The sequence below is a fragment of the Octopus sinensis genome, linkage group LG1, assembly GCF_006345805.1.
Source record: "Octopus sinensis linkage group LG1, ASM634580v1, whole genome shotgun sequence".
Lineage (NCBI taxonomy): Eukaryota > Metazoa > Mollusca > Cephalopoda > Octopoda > Octopodidae > Octopus > Octopus sinensis.
In genome coordinates, this window is record NC_042997.1 from 191,243,746 (window position 1) to 191,267,335 (window position 23,590).

The 23,590-nt window shown below is 38.3% G+C and overlaps 1 protein-coding gene across 2 annotated transcripts in view; it reads right to left on the reverse strand.

Moving 5' to 3' along the window:
• Positions 1-23,590, reverse strand: part of LOC115216256 (protein crumbs-like) — a 220,306-nt gene that overhangs the window by 120,706 nt on the left and 76,010 nt on the right. For both annotated transcript variants that reach the window (XM_036507796.1, XM_036507801.1), the window contains exons 3-4: positions 5,337-5,465; positions 2,831-2,917 (exon numbers count right to left, since the gene is read on the reverse strand). In XM_036507796.1, coding sequence (XP_036363689.1) covers positions 2,831-2,917; positions 5,337-5,465 — 216 coding nt within the window. The remainder of the gene's footprint in view (positions 1-2,830; positions 2,918-5,336; positions 5,466-23,590) is intronic.

A 23,590-nucleotide genomic window follows, 5' to 3' on the forward strand; every position in this document is an offset into this window, starting at 1 on the left:
CTGCCTTCTATCTCTCATGCCCTCCATCTGTATATTTCTGCACACAGATGCATTCGTATGTTTGCCTCCGGTGCCAAAAACTACCATCACCAAAACAGATTGGCTCTCCACTCAACTATGCCAAATCATCAGCATTCAAACAACCGTGCCCGATTGTCTCATTCTGTCCTGGTAATGTTCACCAAACAATCATACTTCGAAGGAGGAGACACATTTTGTAGCACTGACCTGGGGCACTGAATACTTTAGAGCTGACCCTAGATGTAACAGTACCACCTGGCCCCTGGCCATTTTGTTGCAAGACCCAGAGACCTTGGAAAAGGATCATGGATTCTGCCTTGCCTTTCCTGATAACTATATTTAAAAAGATTTTTAACTGATGGTTCAATACTTTGTATACAAACATCTATCAGTGCATTGCAGTAATAGCTATGTCACTTAACAATTACTAGTTCCAACTTCCTTTCTTATAAATAGGTACCATGTAAAAGTACATAGCTACTACAATAGAAATTACACTACAGCTACGTGTTGTATTAGCTTGCAGTTCTAGACTCAAATTATTCCATGAGTCACCAAATAAGAAACGGACACCACAGGTTATATAAACACATAAGACCAGTTTATTTCTGATTCCTTCAGCTTTAAACAGGTGGACACTTACATGATCTTGGGAGTGGGAGGGCGAAACATATACAAGCTATGTTATTGGTTTTACTATCTGCTGGTAGACTTTCTAGTACGTTTTTTTTTTTTTTTACTAGCTTGGTCTGAAGGAAGGTAATGTACCCAAGGCCTTAGCAGACTCTCTAGGCCAAGTAAGATTGATGTGGTTAATATTCCTCTTGAAAAGCTGTAAGTTGAATGCACAGGAAAAATATAAGTGCTGGGAGCAAATTTCAGAAGGATGATATCCAGGGGAGGAAGGACTGAGCATAGTGGTTAATGAGAAGCCGGGGTGTGTGTGGGGAGGAGGACCATCTGGCTGACAAGGAGAGACTAGTGAATCAGGAAAACCTGAATGGAGAAGGTAAGAGACCAACCAGCTCTGAAGAAGAGGGGCCACAACAGTGGCATCAGAAAAGAGAGAGAGGGAAGATCGTTTCAAGAGGTCCAAGTGTATTAATGATCAAATTCATATGAATCAGTCAGATAACCTTTCCATAGATATGGTTTTGGATGTCTGTGAGTCTAGAAGCAGCACCATCCCAGATATGGAAGCATTAACTTCATTGTCAGTTTCACCTGAGATTTATCTTGGATTAATAATTGTTAAATGGTTGAAGTATTTTCCTGCCTGAAGAGGAGAGCTAGTCTTTGGAGCAATCATACCTATTTCTTTACTACCCACAAGGGGCTAAACACAGAGGGGACAAACAAGGACAGACAAATGGATTAAGTCGATTATATCAATCCCAGTGCGTAACTGGTACTTATTTAATCGACTCCGAAAGGATGAAAGGCAAAGTTGACCTCGGCGGAATTTGAACTCAGAACATAGCGGCAGATGAAATACAGCTAAGCATTTCGCCTGGCATGCTAACGATCCTGCCAGCTCACTGCCAGGTTACAATTAAAGCTGGTCAGGATGCTCATAGCTGTGTACACAGGTAGTTGAAGAATATCATAGAAGAAAGCTAATATTTATCCCCACTTAAAAATGTATATTGTGTTAGAACACAGAATACTGCAATAGTTACCATAAGAGAATCTCATGTGGGCTTTTGGTGCATATAAACTCTTGCTTACATCAATAGTGAAAGATAAATCACCCATCATCATCATGACTGAGACTACCAGATCACGTGATTTCGGTCTTCCTTAGCCTTGTCAATGGTAGATACCTAACTGCTGGAAACAGAGGTAATATCTCTGCTAGCAATACACATAGAGCCACAGTGCCTAATCAGACACTGGTGTTGCTAACAGCCAGACATTTTCAACTGTTGCTTACCTTACAGATATAACTTGTATATAAGTAATGTTTACCAGACCATCATCATCATCATTTAACGTCCGTTTTCCATGCTAGCATGGGTTGGACGGTTTTGACTAAGGATTGGCGAACCAGATGGCTGCACCAGGTTCCAGTCTTGATCTGGCAGAGTTTCTACAGCTGGATGCCCTTCCTAATGCCAACCACTCTGAGAGTGTAGTGGGTGCTTTTTACGTGCCACCTGCACGGGGGCCAGTCAAGCGGTACTGGCAATGACCTCGCTCAAGTCTTTTTACATGTGCCACCGACATTAAACAGATTCATCTATTACATCCTGGAATAGTAAACGTAATCAGTTACCCGATTTAACAATAGCAGCAGCAACAACAACATTGCCATCACCACCACCACCAGCAAGCTCCTCAAAGCATTTAATGGAGTCCAGCGTTACAAGCATTCAACCATGTTTCTAGTTTAACCCTTTAGCATTCAGATTATTCTGTCAAATATAATATTTATTCATCCATATTGTTTTAAGCTAATCATGCATTATTTCGTAGCTTTAAGATTTCAATGATGTTATCACTTGTTTTTAGATTGACATTATAGGTTGGTGTGAGATACCAAATCTGGGCAGTTTTAACAGAAAACAGGTAGATTATTTGGGCCGGATATGGCCAGTTTAAACACTAAAGGGTTAAGGATCAGCTATGAATAAGTTGTAATTAATTCCTTCCTTACCCCCATCCCCCGGCCATCCTCCATTACCACTAGTCTTGAAGGTCTGGAAATAAGGTCATGGATGTTTGTCCTTTTGTTGCTGACTTGGGAATAAGAAATAAAAATTTAAAACCTTTATTTTTGAAGTTTATAACGTAAGAGAAGGAAACTTACCAGGCAGACAATTACATACGAATGAATTAGTTGTGTTGACACAAGTACCATTATTAAGACATGGCATCAAGGCACATTTTTGGTTTCCTGTTGAGAATAGAAATATAATAAAAACAAAAAAATTAATTGTGTAAAACTAACTAGTTTATGTCAAGATTCACTGCATGTATTAATTTCAAAATCTGGATCTTCCTGAAGTTCAGCTTTAATCTTCATCTCATTTAGAGTGATTAGTGAATGAAAGTATGTCTAACTTTTTTTTTGTTTTGTTTTGGTGTTAAATTATCCACCTGTCATCATTATCGTTTAATGTCCACTTTCTATGCTGGCATGGGTTGGATGGTTTGACTGAGGACTAGAAAGCCAGGAGGCTGCACCAGGCTCTAATCTGATCTGGCAAGGTTTCTACAGCTGGATGTCCTTCCTAACACCAAGCACTCCGAGAGTGTAGTGAGTGCTTTTTACGTGCCACCAGCTTGAATGGTGCATTTTACGTGCCACTGGCATGGGAGATAGTCAGGTGACACTGGCATCGACCACACGTGAATGGTGCTTTTTATGTGCCACCGGCACAGGGACCAGTCGGGCAGCACCGACATTGACCACACTTGAATGGTGCTTTTTTACATGCCACCAGCATGGGTACCAGTCAGGTGGCACTGGCATCAGCCACGACCACAATTTCACTTGACACAACAAAATTAAGTCAAGCAATTATATTATGATTTCATCTTAGGGTTACTGAGCAGGCTTATAAATCATTAACTTCTCTGCTCTCCACTTAGGTACATAATACAATTTCACATCAACTGATAGAAAGCTACTTTGATGGCAGTTTCTTCATGTATGAAGACCATGAGGGAGTGTGGTCTTCATACATTGATGTTGCAGAGCTTTTCTTCCTGCCTATGTTTATTAGTTTTAAAGTGAGAGTCAGTCCATGGTATCTGATCCCACTCTTTAGACTTGGAGGTCTGACCATAGTGGTTCAGTGGGCTAAGACAGCTGCAGTGACCAGTAAGCTGTAGATTTTACATTGGAGTGGCCATCTCCCAGGTGAACTGCTTTACAAGGCTGGAGGGCTTCACCTACTTGGAGTTGACAGAAGCGCATCAAAGAGGGAACTGGACCATGTAAGAGACTCCACTCTTTGTTTTATTGCCAAGGTTGACTCCCCTAACCTTTTCCTTTCCCAAGGCAGTCTCTTCCAGAATATCTTGGTTAACCGATAGCTAGGTCTGAGACAGAACCTTGACAAATAGAATTTTAGCTTGGTGGAATAAAATGAAACATGAACCAAAGATCTCCAGAGAAATTACAATAGGGACAAGAAATAAGAAATATCACAGCCACAGTGAAATACTGAGGAAGAGATCAAATATTCTGAATAATTACCTCTTCATTTACTCTTTTACTTGTTTCAGTCATTTGACTGCGGCCATGCTGGAGCACCGCCTTTTAGTCGAGCAAATCGACCCTGGGACTTATTCTTTGTAAGCCCAGTACTTATTCTATCAGTCTCTTTTGTCGAACCGCTAAGTGACGGGGACATAAACACACCAGCATCGGTTGTCAAGCAATGCTAGGGGGACAAACACAGACACACACACATATATATATATATACATATATACGACAGGCTTCTTTCAGTTTCCGTCTACCAAATCCACTCACAAGGCATTGGTCGGCCCGGGGCTATAGCAGAAGACACTTGCCCAAGATGCTACGCAGTGGGACTGAACCCGGAACCATGTGGTTGGTTAGCAAGCTACTTACCACACAGCCACTCCTGCGCATTTGTTTCTCTACAGACAGTAAATTATTATAATAATTTATAAGACAGTTAATTATCACAATCCATCCATCAAATAATTAAGGTGAGCTGTTAGCTCTATTGGATATCATCCAACAACTAGACAACAGAAGTATATCAATTTGTTTATGTTTTTCTAACAAATTCCACTTACTTCAGTTGATAAGGTTACAGTAATTAATCTATTAATCGTTTTCACATTTCAATTAAAAACAATTGTTATGAGGGCGTAAAAGTATGAACCTTTGCAGTAGAGTTTCTTCACCAACCCAATTAAACTGTCAGTATATCATAACAAGTATTGGGTGTTTACATCTAGTGTATGTTACGATGCACACATATGAGTGAGAGAACATGATGTCATTTCAAATTAGGATTTTGAGCTCATAACAGCAAGAGAACAACGGAATGGAAAGAAGACTGGAAAAACCTTTCGAATGGAGAATATGCCAATAGTTAAAAATAATAAACAATTAATTCAAAGAACCAAATTCATAGCATACATACACTTTTATATATATACTTGTTGAAGAATTAAAAAATAGAGATTTTGTTTATAACTCTCTAAGAGCAAGGTCACTTTTGATAACAGTAATAGGATATGGTTTAGTGGTTTATTTCTATTATACTGAAGAAATAAGACATCAAACTATGAAAGTAGAAAAACAAAAGTTTTTTAATCATAAAACTTACCAAGATTCAACTCACAGTTCCGACCAGTAAATGTTGGTGAACAAGTACATTTATAATCCTGGTCCTGGTCAACACAAGTTCCTCCATTCTGACATGGATAAGAATAGCAATCATCGACATCAACTTTAGCTGAAAGGGAAAAAGAAATTTTAAAAACAAAAATTCAGAAAGAGTTGTTCATTTTTATTTTTTTATATTTCTTCTACACACACACACCCGTGAGCACACCATCTTGCCTTTGTAATTTTGTTAAACACTAAGGTAGCAAGCTGGGAGAAACGTTAGCATGCCAAGTAAAATGCTTAGCAATATTTCATCTGTCTTTACATTGAGTTCAAATTCCACTGAGGTCGACTTTGCCTTTCATCCTTTTAGGGTCGATAAATTAAGAATCAGGAGTGTACTGGCATTGATCTAATTGATTGGCTGTAAAACAATGGTTAAATATTTACTTATGCAACCCATGCAAACAAATGAGTTTATTCTGGCCTTTATTATACAATATATCTTTTTAAAGATGGTATGGTATCATCATCATTTAAAGTCCGTTTTCCATGATGGCATGGGTTGGATGGTTTGACCACATCTGGCAAGCTGGAGAGCTGGACCAGGTTTCAGTCTGATTTGACTTGGTTTCTACAGCAACATGCCCTTCCTAACAACAACATTACAGAGTGTTTTGTAAAGTCGGTGAGCTGGCAGAAACGTTAGCACACCGGGCAAAATGCTTAGTGGTATTTCATCAGCTGTTACGTTCTGAGTTCAAATTCCGCCAAGATCGACTTTGGCTTTCATCCTTTCGGGATCAATAAATTAAGTACCAGTTACGCACTGGGGTTGATGTAATCGACTTAATCCCTTTGTCTGTCCTTGTTTGTCCCCTCTATGTTTGGCCCCTTATGGGCAATAAAGAAACAAGAGTGTTCTGGGTGCTTTTTACATGGCACTGGCACAAGTCCTATTTACATGCCCCCAGCAAGGTATAATTGAGAAAATTTGGCTATTATTTCTAGCAAGTCCAGCAACCATATAGTGGCTCACTTTTATGTGACATGAATGGTGGTTATAGTGTACAATAAAGAATTTTTATTTTTATTAAACTTAAAGAAAAGAGTCCTTGAGAAACTATATGGAAATGCTTAAGTAACAAAAGCTTCATTATTTCATTGATTAAAGGTGATTTTTAATGAAGTGGTTGAACACAGCTGGATTGTATGAAGAGATGGTAATAAAATGGAGATAAAATGATATTTTAATAAATAATGAAGAAATAACATTTAAGACATCTTTTATAGGTTATCACATATCACTATGTTAAAGTGTCAGGTAAATCAAGGTCACTTCAGGAAATAAGACAGAGAGTGAGGAGTATTCACATTAGTATTGCAACTGCATGCATGTGTGTATGTCTGTGTGTGTATATATATATATATATATATATATAAGGCGAGCTGGCAGAAACGTTAGCACACCAGGCAAAATGCTTAGCAGTATTTCATCTGCCATTACGTTCTGAGTTCAAATTCCGCCGAGGTCAACTTTGCCTTTCATCTTTTCGGGGTCGATAAATAAAGTACCAGTTACGCACTGGGGTCGATGTAATCAACTTAATCCCTTTGTCTGTCCTTGTTTGTCCCCTCTATGTTTAGCCTCTTGTGGGCAATAAATATATATATATATATGCATGCATGCGCGTGTCCATATGTGTGAATATATGCATGTATATATGAGCTTATTGTATAGTGTTCAAGTGCACTACAACTCAATGGAAAAGCTTAAAAGAGGAGACAGAGAGTAAACATATAAGTAAAAGAAAGAAAAACAGAAATGAAAGCTATATATATATATATATATATATAATATATATATATATATGCATGCATGCGCGTGTCCATATGTGTGAATATATGCATGTATATATGAGCTTATTGTATAGTGTTCAAGTGCACTACAACTCAATGGAAAAGCTTAAAAGAGGAGACAGAGAGTAAACATATAAGTAAAAGAAAGAAAAACAGAAATGAAAGCTATATATATATATATATATATATATATATATATATATATATATATGGAGAGAGAATGAGAAATATGAGAAAAGGAACTGTACATATTGTAGAGGGCTTAATATTTTATTACACCTGAGGAACTACATTAGTCACACATACTTATCTTCTATTTGTAACTTTTCACTGTGATCGTTTCAACCAACAAGAGGTGTTTTCAAGTGCCACTTAAAAACACCTCTTGTCAGTTGAAATGATCATAGAGAGAGAAGTCTGAAGAGAATATAACTCTACATTTGTATCACATATTGAGTACTAAATATAAAAAAAAAAAAAAAAAAAAGATACTTTGAATGATTTGCATACGTTTTCAGAAGATGTATACAGAAATTTTTTATTTTTCACTTGTTTCAGTCATTAGACTGTGGCCATGCTGGGGCACCACCTTGAAGAATTTTGAGCCAAATGTATCAACTCTGTACTTATTCTTTCGATAAGGCTGGTACATATTCTATTGGTCATGGGGACATAAACACACCAACACTGGTTGTCAAGTGGTGGTGGTGGTGGTGGGGGGGGGGACAAACACCAACACAAACACACACACTCATATATATTGTCATTAGTTCATATATATGAAAAAGAAGCATACTCTGAAACAGTAGAACAGTAGAGACAGGCAGATTAAATTTGAACACAGAACATAAAGACGGATGAAATGCCACTTAGTATTTTACCCAGCACAGTAGCAATTCTGCCAGCTCACCACCTTATCGACCTGTTAATAATAAGATGAAACTAGGGCAGTGAACAGGTAGAATCGTTAACACACTGGGCGAAATGCTTGGCAGCATTTCGTCTGTCTTGACATTCTGAGTTCAAATTCCACCAAAGTCGACTTTACCTTTCATCCTTTCAGGGTCAATAAAATATATACCAATTGGGTATTGGAGTCGATGCAATTGACTTACCCACTCCCCGAAATTGCTGGCCTTGTGCCAAAATTTGAAATCAATAATAAGATGGAAATGCTTCAGCTAATGCAGAATGTTGGATCACTATACAGAACCTACAGAACTGGGTAATGAAATGAGATTATTAAATTTTCAGTGTATATTAACACTATCCTTGTCTCTATTTCCTGTCAAAAATTGCAACATGTCAAACCTGTGATTCTGTTGACCATAAGAAATTTAAACCTATTAAAGTTTCGCGAGAAAATACACATACAAAAAAGCAAAGTAACGTTAAGGGGTGATAATTTAATATTAAAAAATGCATTAACTAATACAGTAGCCTAGGAAACTAGTGAAGTTTTGAATCTATTAAAATTATCTAAGACAGAGAGTGAAAGAACATTTTCTCTCTCAAACAATGATCACTCCCAAAATATTAAGTACACTGTTCTTTTCACGAACTTAACCTATTTCTTTACTACCCACAAGGGGCCAAACACAGAGAGAACAAACAAGGACAGACAAACGGATTAAGTCGATTATATCGACCCCAGTGTGTAACTGGTACTTAATTTATCGACCCCGAACGGTTGAAAGGCAAAGTCGGCCTCAGTGGAATTTGAACTCAGAACGTAACGGCAGACGAAATACCTATTTCTTTATTACCCACAAGGGACTAAACACAGAGAGGACAAACAACGACAGACAAACGGATTAAGTCGATTACATCGACCCCAGTGCGCAACTGGTACTTATTTAATCAACCCCAAAAGGATGAAAGGCAAAATCGACCTCAGCGGAATTTGAACTCAGAATGTAAAGACAGACAAAATACTGCTAAGCATTTCGTCCGGCGTGCTAACGTTTCTGCCAGTTCACCGCCTCTAGGGGCACAGTGAAGGGTTGTAAGACATTCCAAAAATTCTCTATATGAAATTATTTAGGTAAACAGATGCACACACTTGGGTGTATGCATTGATAGTTCAACCAACCCACCAACTCAACCATATATTTACAAAACAACAGAAACCCTCTTAACTCAAAAAGCCTTGTCACTAAGTAAGTGGCTTGTAACTCTGTTACAAACTTAAATAAAATGCAAAGACACAGTCACATATACTACTACTACTACTACTACTACTACTACTACTACAAAAACGTTACACCATCTGCAAATATACAAATCTAATGACTGAAACAAGTAAAAAAAAAAAAAATATCCATGCCCCAGCATGGCCGCAGTCTTCGGGCTAAAACATTTTTAAGGATTTAAGGATATATTTCATGATGTATTATCTTTGTGGAATTTGGATCATTCAAAATATCTTTTGTTTTTTTCAGTTTTTTTACAGGCATAGGAGTGGCTGTATGGTAAGTAGCTTGCTTACCAACCACATGGTTCTGGGTTCAGTCCCACTGCGTGGCACATTGGGCAAGTGTCTTCTACTATAGCCTTGGGCCAACCAAAGCCTTGTGAGTGGATTTGGTAGACGGAAACTGAAAGAAGCCCGTCATATATATGTGTGTGTGTGTCTGTGTTTGTCCCCCCAACATCGCTTGACGACCGATGCTGGTGTGTTTACGTCCCTGTAACTTAGCGGTTCGGCAAGAGACCGCTAGAATAAGTACAAGGCTTACAAAGAATAAGTCCTGGTAATTTGCTTGAATAAAGGCAGTGCTCCAGCATGGCCAGTCAAATGACTGAAACAAGAAAAAGAGAGTAAAAAGGTAGAACAGTAATCAGTTTGCTTAGCTAACTACACAGTACCACCCTTATTTCACACCTGAGTGATTAGTGTTAACAAGGAACAGATATCTATCAATTAAACCATAGAATACATTGCTCCATCAAACATCATTCCACCCTAACCCTAACCCTATGGTTTAAGTAAAGAAAAACAAAAGCAGATCAGCAAAAAATTGATGGATCAATTACAGATTCATAAACTGATGGTTCAACATCACCATTATAATCACTACCATCACCAGTCTCTATCTCTCCGCCAATCATTTTGATTATTTGCTTCCGTGTTCACAAGTATAACATGAACAGGCTTGCATAGATGGTTGTTCAAGAGATTTTACATCACTCACAGTTAATCAATATCCTCTTAGTTTGATTCCATTTATTGCTGGCCTCACATTTACCTGTTGGGTAAACTACTATTATGACTACTACTAATACTACAAGATATTATTATGAGCAACTGATAGAGCTTCAGCATGGCTCCTTGATTTGTTAGAAATAGCAGCTCAATCTATCAAATTACCCTAAAACAAGGGAAGAAAGCAGTCCTAGATAACTCCTAAAAAAAGACAGATGGTCATGGTTGGAATGCCTCTGATAATGTTATTCTGCAGATAAACAACAATAACTACTATTTCAATTCTCATTCTGTATCCATACAATTATGGTGGTTTGTCAGCTAATTCAACTGTCTGTCTGTTTGTCTATCTACTGGCATACCTGTAAGTTTATCTATCTACTAGCAGTATCACCCGGTGTATCTCAGGTTTGTTTCGACTCTTTAGAATTGGAATTTTTGAAAAGTAAAAATTTTGCATTATGTAGCTTGTTATTCTCTTTAAGTGAACATTTTTCTGGTTGAAATACACTGAAAAATGGCGACACAGCAGTAAAAAAATAGAGATTTTCATAGAAAAAAAGCATCTTTTTGATGTAAATAATTTTTGATGTTAACATGGTCTGATTTGAATGAAGAGCAAGCCTCCTTCTATCATACTCTCAATTTTGGTCAACTTGCGCCACAGGGTCTCGGAGGAGATAGTGTTAGTTGAAGGCTACCAAACCTGCCATACACAGACAACTTCAGCTTTATATATATATAGAGGTTGGGTGTCTGCATACATTACATTAACATGTCAGTCCTAATCACCCATTAACATATCTATTCCCATTCTTTGATGTAGTTCTATGTGTGCCATGACCATCTGTCTCAGAGAAAAACAAGTCCTAAATCCCTCATCTACAGAGCACATCTTCAGTATATCACTTCTCCAGAGGTCTACAAAAAGGTATGAACCCAGTGATCAGCACTTCTCGTGATGGCTACTTACACAATGGCATTATCACCATCACTGCTACTTATCCATCAGAAATGAGTCATAATCACAGTCACTAGAGTTAGAGTATTCAGCTCATGATCGTAAGGTTGTGAGTTCAATTCCCAGCAGCAGGTTGTCCTCGAGCAAGATGTTGTATTTCACATTGCTCCAGTCCACTCAGCTGGCAAAAATGAGCTGTGCCTTTAATTCAAAAGGCCAGCCTTGTCACATGTTGTATCACACTGAATCTTCTGAGAACAATTTGTAGGGTATGCTTGTCTGTGGAGTGCTCAGCCACTTGCTCATTAATTTCATGAGCAGGCTGTTCCTTTGATCAGATCAACTGGAACCCTCATCGTCATAACCAATGAAGTACCAGTTTAGTTTTCAACAAAGCTTTTGAATTTGTACAAGAAACACAAAATTGTAATATTACTCTTTTACTCTTATACTTGTTTCAGTCATTTGACTGTGGCCATGCTGGAGCACCGCCTTTAGTCGAGCAAATCGATCCCTGGACTTATTCTTTGTAAGCCTAGTACTTACTCTATCGGTCTCTTTTGCCGAACCGCTAAGTTACGGGGACATAAACACACCCGCATCGGTTGTCAAGCGGGGGGGGGGGGGTGACAAACATATATGCACATATACATATATACGACGGGCTTCTTTCAGTTTCCATCTTGTAATCCACTCACAAGGCTTTGGTTGACCTGAGGCTATAGTAGAAGACACTTGCCCAAGGTACCATGCAGTGGGACTGAACCCGGAACCATGTGGTCCATAAGCAAGCTACTTACCACACAGCCAGTCCTACGCCTATTAAGCAAAAAAAAAAAAGAAAAAATGTTGCAAAATTCTCGTCATTTTAACATCTCTTTACCATACTCGCATGGATCAGATGAGGTCATGCTGGAGCATAGTTTTCTATGGCCAGAGGCCTTTCCTGTCTCCAGCTTCCACTTGTTTCTAAGTGGGGTAATTAATTCCTCAGTCTAGCAAACAACAAACAGCCCAGATATGTCTATGAAGAGCCACAAACAGCACCATACAAACAAGCCTTTTGTTTACAAAGATTGCACAACATAATGGCAGTGCCCCAGCATGGCCACAGCTCGTGAGCTGAAACTAGGTAAAATATAAAAATATAACATATCAAGCAGCTCAGATAAGCTTTCATGGTTGACTGAAGACTGAAAACTCATGGCATTATTTCTAAAGCCATAGTTTACTTACAGAGACCAAACACACATGAAAAACATAGGAAATACAAACTCAGTCTCTCTCACACAACAGGCTTCTTTTAGTTTCTATCTACTAAATCTATTTTTATAGCCTGAGGCTATACAAGTAGAAGAAACATGCCCATGGTTACAGTTCTGTCACAAATCAGCTGTCAGCTAGTAAGAACAAGCTGCTACAGCTGTTTGAATTTTAAACTTTGAAATAAAGAACTGAAAGCAATGTGTGTCATCTGAATTCTTGTTAAGTGTAAAATCTCATCTGAAAAGTTGGCAACAATGCTGTTTCAGATTTATTTCTATGGCACAGCACCTCGGGCAAGTGTCTTCTGCTAGAGCCCCACACCGACCAACATCTTGTGAAAGTATGTGGTTGGACCTTCTCGAGCCACGCCTGGCTCATAAGGGCTGGTTTCTTGGTTTCTTTGGCGTATAGGTTCCCCACCTGGACAGGACGCCGGTCCGTCGCAGGTGAGCTGCAAGAATCAGCAGGAAAGAGTGAGAGAAAGTTGTGGCGAAAGAGTCAGCAGAAGTTCACCATTACCTTCTGCCGGAGCCATGTGGAGCTTAGGTGTCTCGCTCATAAACACACACATCACCCGGTCTGAGATTCAAACCCGCGATCCCTCAACCACGAGTCAGCTGCTCTAACCACTACGCCATGTACCTCCACAAAATAAATGCGCCCTTTTTAAAGCCTAGCCAAGCTCATGGGCCCAGTTTTCTGGTTTCTGTGGTGTATGTGTTCCCCAGCTGGACGGGATGCTAGTCCATCGCTGCGTTAGTCATTTTTGCCAGATGAGTGGACTGGAGCAACGTGAAATGAAGTGTTTAGCTCAAGAACACAATGTGTCGCCCGGTCCAGGAATCGAAACCACAATCTTACGATCATGGTGCTGACACCCTAACCACTAAGCCACGTGCCTACACAAAGTATGTGGTTGGGTGGAAATTGTGAGACTGTACCAGGAACCATGTGGTTGAGAAGCAAACTTCTTAGCATATAGCCATGCTTGCACCTCTCTTTTACTCTTTTACTTGTTTCAGTCATTTTGACTGTGGCCATGCTGGAGCACCGCCTATATAAGAACTTTTTTAAAACTCTTTGAATTTAACAAAATAAAAAAAAGAATTCTAATTTTATGCTGACTTAGAAATAGACTTTGCATCCATTTCAATTATCAGTTAGGTGCTCTTTGATTACAGAGAGATTTCATATCATTATCTTTATTTTTACCATGTCATGTTGACCTGAAGGTAAATATTCTTATGTATGAGAGAGAGAGACTGTGTGTGTGTGTGTGTGTGTGTGTGTGTGTGTCTGTGTGCTCACACGTCTGTCTGTGCATGCGTGTGTGTTTGTACACGTATCAAAAGCTGGACAGATGGATTTCAGCTTTTTGCTGTATTACTGATTCTTATCAATGAAGGCAGTGCTCCAGCATGGCCACAGTCAAATGACTGAAACAAGTAAAAGAGTAAAATAATTCTTATTTAGCAGATAGTTGAAGATCTTGAAACAATTTTTTTTTTTTCCAATTGATGCTAATTGCTGTAATTCAATATTTCATTTTTTTCTCAGGTGTAGGTTTTGTTTCACTAAAATATCACCATTTCCCAACCTTCATACTCTTGGGGAACCTTTGAAATACATTTCATGTCTCAAGGAACCCTTTCATAAAAATCATTATATATATCATTACTAATCCTTTTTCTCTTTTATCAGTTAAGTCTCATGAGAAATTTAACTAAATCATAAAAATTGTCTAAGATAAAGGCCTGCAAATGCTAAATCCATCAGATACCATAAAGAAGGTTAAGAAATTTCCAAAATGTTGTTTACACAAAAATACTCTACAATTCTTGAAGAAAAGGGTTTCTTTACTAGCAACAGAAACTAGATTTTTTTAATATATAATTATCATCATCATCATCATAGACATTTAATGTTGATTTTCTATGCTGGCATGGGGGGAACAGTTTGACAGGAACTGGCAAAGTCAAGGACCGCACCGGGGTTCATAATGTTTTGGTTTGGTTTCTATGGCTGGTGGCTGGATTCCCTTCCTAACACTAACTATTCCACAGAGTGTACTCTGTGATTTTTACATAGCACCATCACCAGTGCTTTTCACATGGTACCAGCACCCACACCAATGTTTTTTACATGGTACCTAGGATCTCAATTCTGTTGTGGCAGATGGGTCTTCTCAACTCAAATTACACATTAACATATAATTAACCTATTTATCACTGTTTCTCACAGACTCCTCACAAAGAAATGCTGATTTTATGTACAATCATCCTCATCATTTTAACATCCACTTTTCAATGCTTGCATGGGTCAGACAGAGTTTACTGAGGCAAATTTTCTATGGCTAGATGCCTTTAATGTTGCTAACCCTTACCTATACATATAATCGTCATCATATCATCATCTAATGTTTATCTTCTATGCTAGTATTTCTCATAAAGAAATGCTGATTTTATGTACAATCATCCTCATCATCATTTTAACATCCACTTTTCCCACTTTACCATGCTTGCATGGGTCAGATGGAGTTTACAGAGGCAACTTTTCTTTGGCTAGATACCTTTAATGTTGCTAATCCTCACCTGTTTCCAAGCAAGATAATCTTTCCCTTTGACCAGACACATTTTTGCAGACTGTGTGGAAATTACATCCATTTACAACAACCACACAATATCAAGACAAACAGACACACATAATACATACCCACATTCATGTGTATAGACAGACAGACAGACAGAGAGGCAGATGGACACAAAGTGCTTTTTTAAAGTTATATCTACTAAACTAAATTGACTCACAAGCAAGGGCAGAGCTAGGGTGGGGCAAGCAGGGTACATGCCAGGGTGCCACTTTGAGGGTAGTGCAATTTTGGCCAAGATCATTTTCTAACTAAGCCATTTCTATGCAAGTCTCCACTTTTTGGTTAGTGAGGGAGGCACAATTTTGATGTTTGCCCTGGAGCCATTTACCGTAGCTATGCCCCTGCTCACAAAGCTTCGGTCAGCCCAGGACTATAATAGAACAGACTTGTCCAAGGTGTCATACAGTAGGACTGAACCTGAAACTATGTGGTTAGGAAGCAAATTTCTTAACTACACAGCTATGCCTGTGCCTTTATATACCAAAATCCACACCTAATAAGAAAGAAAATATAAAATCACATCAGTTTGTATCAATTTGAATTTTTCTACATATTTTTTTAATTAATTTCCAAACAAGAAGAATTAAGTTAGCTTCAAAAGGAATAACAAAGATTACCCTCTCTCTTTTACTGGTTTCAGTCATTTGACTGCGGTCATGCTGGAGCACCACTTTTAGTCGAGCAAAGTGACTCCAGGACTTATTCTTTGGAAGCCTAGTATTTATTCTATCAGTCTCTTTTGCCGAACCGCTAAGTTACAAGGACATAAACACACCAGCATCCGTTGTCAAGCGATGTTAGGGGGGACAAACACAGACACACAAACATATACACACACATACATACGACGGGCTTCTTTCAGTTTCTGCCTACCAAATCCACTCACAAGGCTTTGGTTTGCCCAAGGCTATAGTAGAAGACACTTGCCCAAGGTGCCACACAGTGGGACTGAACCCGGAACCATGTGGTTGGTAAGCAAGCTACTTACCACACAGCCACTCCTGCATCTATTAAGTTAAAAGAAAATCAAGATTACAGCTAAAACTGAAATCCAGCTGACCAAGTATCTTGCAATAAGCTGACAAACTTTTTTTTAATACACAGTAATGTTACTTTGAGGTCAAAGTGACACTGACACAACAACAATGAAGGAGATTGTAAGATATCACCTTTTATCTACCCAGCACATATCCAGCAAATGAGGTGAGAGTTATATGGATAGATTCTAACCCTTTTGTTACAATATTTCTGTGGAAATACACCTCCTTTGAAAATAATGAAGAATTTTATTAAATACTAGCAGTATCACCCGGCGTTGCTCAGGTTTGTTTTCTTTTCGACCATTTAGAATTGGAATTTTTGAAAAGTAAAAATTTTGCATTATGTAGCTTGTCATTCTCTTTAAGTGAACATTTTTCTGGTTGAAATACACCGAAAAATGATTACACAGAGTTAAAAAATCGTAAAAAATAAGGATTTTCATAGAAAAAAAAAGCACCTTTTTGATGTATATAATTTTTGTTGTTAACATGGTCTGATTTGAATTTTTTCTTCTACAGAAGGAAGAGCAAGCCTTCTATCATACTCTCAATTTTGGTCAACTTGCGCCGCAGGATCTCAGAGGAGATAGTGTTAGTTGGAGGTTACCAAACCTGCCAAACACAGACAACTTCAGCTTTATATATAGAGAGATAATAACGTACATATTAGTTCTTAATACATTCAAGCAGATTTGAATGTAAATATCTTAATCACTGTTGTAGCTTGTCTATAGAGAACAACATCTTTCAAACATTGTGTGTTCACAATCCAGGTAAATGGACTAGAGACATCACAGGGTTTCAACCTGGTTGTGTCTCTTCAGTTTTTGTTAAATAACTTACTCGTTATTAAACTGGAGACAGACACATAAATTAACCTGAAATTTTGAAAGTTAATTTAAATCACTTTAATACTGGAAGGTAGTTTTCAAAAGGATTAAATTATTGGTGCTGGTGCCATGCGAAAAGCACCAAGTATACTCTGCAAATTGGTTAGTGTTAGGAAGGGTATCCTGGTGTGAGGCCCCTGGCTTTGACAGTTTTAGTCAAATCATCCAACCCATGCAGCATGGAAAACAGAAGTTAAATATTGTTGATGATGATGATGGTTTCTGTGCTTTTTCTTGGTTTTATAAGTCTGTTCACAGGTGGCAGGGGTATAGATTAAATAGCTTCTAGTTTTGTATTTCAGGTTTCTGTATTCTGGATGCACCAGATTTATATTTATCTATATATATATAAAGCTGAAGTTGTGTGTGTGTGTGAGGCAGGTTTGGTAGCCTTCAACTAACACTATCTCCTCCGAGACCCTGCGGTGCAAGTTACCAAAATTGAAAGTATGATAAAAGAAGGCTTGCTCTTCATTCCAAAAATTAACACCAAAAATTATTTACATCAAAAAGGTGCTTTTTCTATGAAAATCCAAATTTTTACGATTGTTTTCCTGCTGTGTCACCATTTTTCGGTGTATTTCAACCAGAAAAACGTTCACTTAAAGAGAATAACAAGCTACATAATGCAAAATTTTTACTTTTCAAAAATTCCAATTCCAAAGGGTCGAAAAGAAAACAAACCTGAGCAACGTCGGGTTATACTGCTAGTATTTATAAAATATATGTCAGTAATATAAATGCAACTCAATGCAAAGAAAGGCATGGGAAGAAAATGTAGGGAGATCTCAGAATGTCAAACGCCCATGGGCATATGACAAAAGACTGAGAAAATAGGTGAAAATGCTGTCTACCATGCTAAGACAGACTACCAGAGCCTGGTGCAGCTCTGTCAAATGGTCCAACCCATACCAGCATGGAAAATGTATGTTAAAAGGTGATGATGACATGTACATGCACACATATACAGAAGTACATACCTTCATGTAGTCCCCTCTCTCTTTCTCTTTCAGAGAGGCACAAGCACATATACACACACGGCAGTAACTTCTGCCTGCCGAATTCAATCACAAAGCTTTGGTCGGCTCGGGGCTATAGCAGAAGACACCCATCCAAAGTGCCACGCGGTGGGACTGAACCTGAAACCATATAGCTAGGAAGCAAGCTCCCTAACCACACAGCCATGCCTGCAGTAGAATTTGGTTCTGTAAATGAACTAATATAATATTAAAAGTTCATGGAGGCAGGCCTTGCCAAATGGTTAAGACATTTGTTTCGCAACGATGAAAACCTGGGTTCAAGCCTAATGTAGGGCATCTTGTGTAGATACCTTCTTATGGATCAATCACTCTTGTGAACAAAACTGAATTAACAGAAACTGTGTGGAAGTCTATTGTGTGTGTGTGTGTAATATGTCGTTTTGTCCTTTCTATCATCACTTGACAACAAGTGTTGATTTGTTTACATCCCTGTAACTTAGCAGTTCAGCAAAAGAGACCAATAGAATAAGCACCAGACTTTAAAATAAAAAAAAAGGACCGAGGTCAATTTGTTTAGTTAAACCCTTCAAGACAGTGCCTCAACATAGCTGCAGTCCAATGAATGAAACAAATAAAAGATGTCAATGGAATACTCAGCCACTTGTTAATATAAAGCGTTGAATAGCTTAATTAATTGAATAAATGAATGCTCACAATCAAAACTGATGACAGATACATCATCATCATCCTCTTGATCAAATTGTGAGTGTTAAGTGTTTTGATCAGAGAAAGAAAATAGTGATTAGCTATGCAATGGTGACTAATTAGTGGCCCTAATTATTCAACTACCTGTAATACTCAATATCCCATTTGACGAATATTGTAAGTAATTTTACAAGAGATTTAAAATATATCAAATATAATAATTGACTAAGCACCCAGTACACTCTGTAATTTGGTTGGTGTTAGAAAGGGCATTTGGCCATAGAAATCATAGCAAAGTAGACATTGGCACACAAAAAAATATACAGGGGCCTGACCAGCTGCAACCAGTTTATTCCAGTTGCTGTCAATAAACATATACACATACATATATATATATACAACGGACTTCTTTCAGTTTCCGTTTACCAAATCCACTCACAAGGATTTGGTTGGCCCGAGGCTATAGTAGAATACACTTGCCCAAGGCGCCATGCAGTGGGACTGAACCCAGAATCATGTGGTTGGTAAGCAAGTACTTACCACACAGCCACTCCTGCGCCTATGAAAAAATTCTTTGCATGAAAGAGATGTGAAGACATTCTATGTTTAGATCATGTTCTGGTAACCCTTATACCGTTGTGTGTGACTTTAGTTGATTTACCAGTATGGTACTATGTTTAACTCAAGTCAAGTAACAATTTCTACTCACATTTATTTGTTTACCAAGCAAAGTCTCTAGAAGACTATCACGTGTTTGTCACTTAAACAAAATGATGTAAGCTAACTAGAGAGTTTCTAGAAAGGTAATCATGAAAATGTGCGTTTCAGATTGTTTACTTTGGATATTTTTTTCTCAAAAGCATAGAATAATTTGTGAGCTCAGTGGACTTCAGAGCAGCTTAAGTTGTCCAAAAGCAGGAAAATAAGGCTTTATCTTTAGTCGCTGTGTGATAGCCAGGTTTTGCAATGTGGTACAGGAAAATCCATACAACAGACAGGAGCTGTGATCATCATCATCATCATTTAATGTCCGTTTTCCATGCTATCATGGGTTGGATGGTTTTGACTGAGGGCTGGCAACCAGATGGCTGCACCAGGCTTCAGTCTTGATCTGGCAGAGTTCCTACAGCTGGATGCCCTTCCCAACGCCAACCACTCCGAGAGTGTAGTGGGTGCTTTTTATGTGCCACATGCACGGGGGCCAGTCAGGCGGTAGTGGCAATGACCTCGCTCGAATCTTTTTACATGTGCCACTGACCTGGTGCCAGTGAAGCAACGTTGGTAACGATCACGCTCGAATGGTGCCCTTTTACATGCCACAGGTACGGAAGCCAGTTGGCTGCTCTGGCAACGATCACGCTCGGATGGTGTTCTTGGCACCCTAGTAGCACAGGCATAAGTGCCAGTAAGGCGATGCTGGTAACGATCATACTCGAATAGCCGCTCTGTCAACGATCACACTCGTATGATGCTCTTTGCACTTTGCTCTTTGATAGGCAGGGAAACCCCTTACTGTCATCATTTAATGTCCGCATTTCCATGTTTGTAATGGTCAGACAGAATTTGTTAAGACAGATTTTTTTCTCTATGGACAGACACCCTCTTCTCGCAAACGCTCACTTGTTTCCAAGCAAAGTAATATTTTTCTGAAGCTAAACATGTCTTTCATGGAAGACTGGAAACAAACAACCTTACTTGTATGATGATGATGGTTATCTATAACCATCTAGTGATGTCGAAACAAGGGTTTCATTCATTCATACATACATACATACATACATATGATGGGTTTCTTTCAGTCTCTGTCAACCAAATTCACTCACAAGGCTTGGTTAACCTGGGACTCATAGTAGAAAACACTTGCCCAAAGTAGCAAACAGTGGGGCTGAACCCAAGACTACATGGTTGGGAAGTGAGCTTCTTAACAGCAAAGTCATGCCTATGTCAAAACCTTGCATTCAAATTTGAAACTTCTAGCTTATGAAATCCTGAAAAACCAAATGTTTAAACCTTAAGACCATGACATCAATTTATGTGACATAACAATAAAATTGTAAAATTTAAGGTTCATTGTTTCTGTCAGTACAGATAGATACATTCAACAAGGTTTTTGGCATTGCCAATTCAATTCTGATACTAAAGACAATGCAACACTGAAAGGGCTAATGGAACCAAGAAAGCTACTGGTTCGACCACAGATCCATGGAGATGTAACCACTAAGCAGCTGTTAGTACTATGTGACTGATGATACTTTGTTAAATGTTCAAATGTATTTAGTAATGAGAATTCTGTCTATCAGTGGATGAATTTTAACCCTTTCATTGCAAAATTACATTTCATGGATATTCCAGTAATGATGATCTACCAAAAATATAATTGGTATTTTCTGCAAGATACTTTGCCTTAATAGTTTTGACACATCTCAAAAGAAAAAAAACTTTTAGACATTACATTCAACTAAAGATAGACTCATTTATAAAACTGCTTTCTATGTAGTTAAGAGTAATGAAATTTTGAACGGATATGCCTGATTTCTGCAGTAAAGGGGCTAAAAATATCTTATTGTTTCTCTTCCAGTGATATGTTATACAATTGTGAGGGAGAGGGTACCTTCAATTCAAATCCAACCAGATTTAATTTATTTGTGCTCCAGTGATTGCTCAAAAAAAAAAAAAAACTAATTAAAAGATATGCTAAAATAATTAGACTGTATCAGACATATCAGCTATGTTTAGGTTGGCTACTCATGTGTTTGGAATCATCTCAAATAGAATAAAGTGAAAGTAGAAAATATTAACTTTTAATATAGCTAAAAATAAGAGGGCAGCAAGCTGACAGAACAGTTAGCACGCTGGGCAAAATGCTTAGAAGTATTTTGTCTGTCTTTATGTCTTGAGTTCAAATTATGCCAAGGTATACTTTGTCTTTCGTCCTTTCGGGGTCGAATAAAATAAGTCAATGTAATCAACTTAACCCCTACTCCAAAATTGCTGCCCTTGTGCCAAAATATGAAACCAGTATAGCTAAAACTATTAAATTAAATTTCTGAAACAATATATTTAAACTGAATTATAAAATAGACAGAATCAACTTTAACTGATTTAAATCAGTATATTCCTGGCCAGGGCCAGCCCTAGGGTTGCTGGCACTCCAGGGAAGCTGAACTTTGGCATGTACAAGCTGACGGTTGTGGAAATTTCCTTGTCTTTGTCACACCCTCCTTTGTGCCCCCTAGCACATGGCGTCCCGGGCGCAAAATTTTTTTCCCCACGAGAGTTCCGGACACAGTAATGAACTCATTTGCATACAGCCAATCAGAGCACATCTAGACCTCCTTGTTGCCAAGTCAACAAAAACACTACTAAATAAACACAAAATGAAGAACAGTGTTGTAAGTCGACCGATCGTCAAATTATGCATGATTTTAGGAAACAAGCAATTAGACCTATTATCGGATTTTGTTAGGGCCTCATATGGGGAAAATGTGGGTAGAGCGTGATGTGCTAGCAACCCTCTTCCCTTACTGTTTTTCAAAGTAAACAATACAAATAACTACGCAGAGGCAGCCATGGTAAGAACAAGCATCATTAAAAGGGAAAAGAAGCATGGTCATTCCTTACTCAAGTGACCTTATCTTATCGCCCATCACTTGTTATACGCTCATAAATTAGTTTGATTGTTGAGCTCTGATGGCTGTATGAAAATGCGGTCAGAACTGGGGTCCGGAACTTTCGTGGGGAAAAAAATTCGCGTCGCGGCCGGCTGCCCAGTTGCCGGTACCTTGAGCCGGCCTTGTTCTAGGCAATGCTAGTTAGCGCACAGCAACTAATTGAATTAAATTACGTTGTCTTTCGTCCTTTTTTCCGAAGACAAAGGAATAACGACCAGACAAAAGTATAGGGACCCATGTACCCCAGTATGGCCGCATGCAAATGAGAATCCTGTAAGAGAATACTGCTTGTAATCATTATGGCTCACACAAATTCTTTCCTCAGCGGTTGTATTGCTGTATGTGTGTGTATGTTACTGTATAACATGCCATCTGTTAATTGAAGATAACACTTGTCAAAACAGTGAAGTTAATAAGTCCCCGGTATAGCCATATTTTGAAACGTGGTTATTAAATAAATTAATAATTATCATTTAACGTCTGGTAAATGTTTTATGATCTGAGCAAAAATGCGAGAAAGAGGGGAAATAATGCTATTTCTGTATTCAACATCGCATCATCTATGTTTCATGCAATCTAAGTTTTCTATGTAAAAATACCAGATAACCGTGTGAAAACATTTAAGAAATAATATATATATATAATTTAAGGAGAGGAAGCCGTGACAGTGCCATGGTTAAAATTGCGCAAGTAATGAAATATTCCCAAATTGTTATTTCTTTTGTTGGTGAACCTTGGAACACGGTTACAAAATAAAAACTTTACAACAAACATAATACAAAACCTGCAAATGATAAAGTGCGTGTTTAACACTGGGTTTAAACTCGAATCCAGCTGGAAGGCGTGCAACAGTAATAGTCAGTGAAGAGAGGAATTGAAAGTGAATAAAATATTATAGTTACCTGAACGACAGTTATAGATAATCAACAGTGCTGACATGATGAAGACTCCCTCTTTCATTGTGAAAACTGAACATGTGTACAACTTTACAGACGTTCAGAACACAGAAGATTATTTCGGGTGT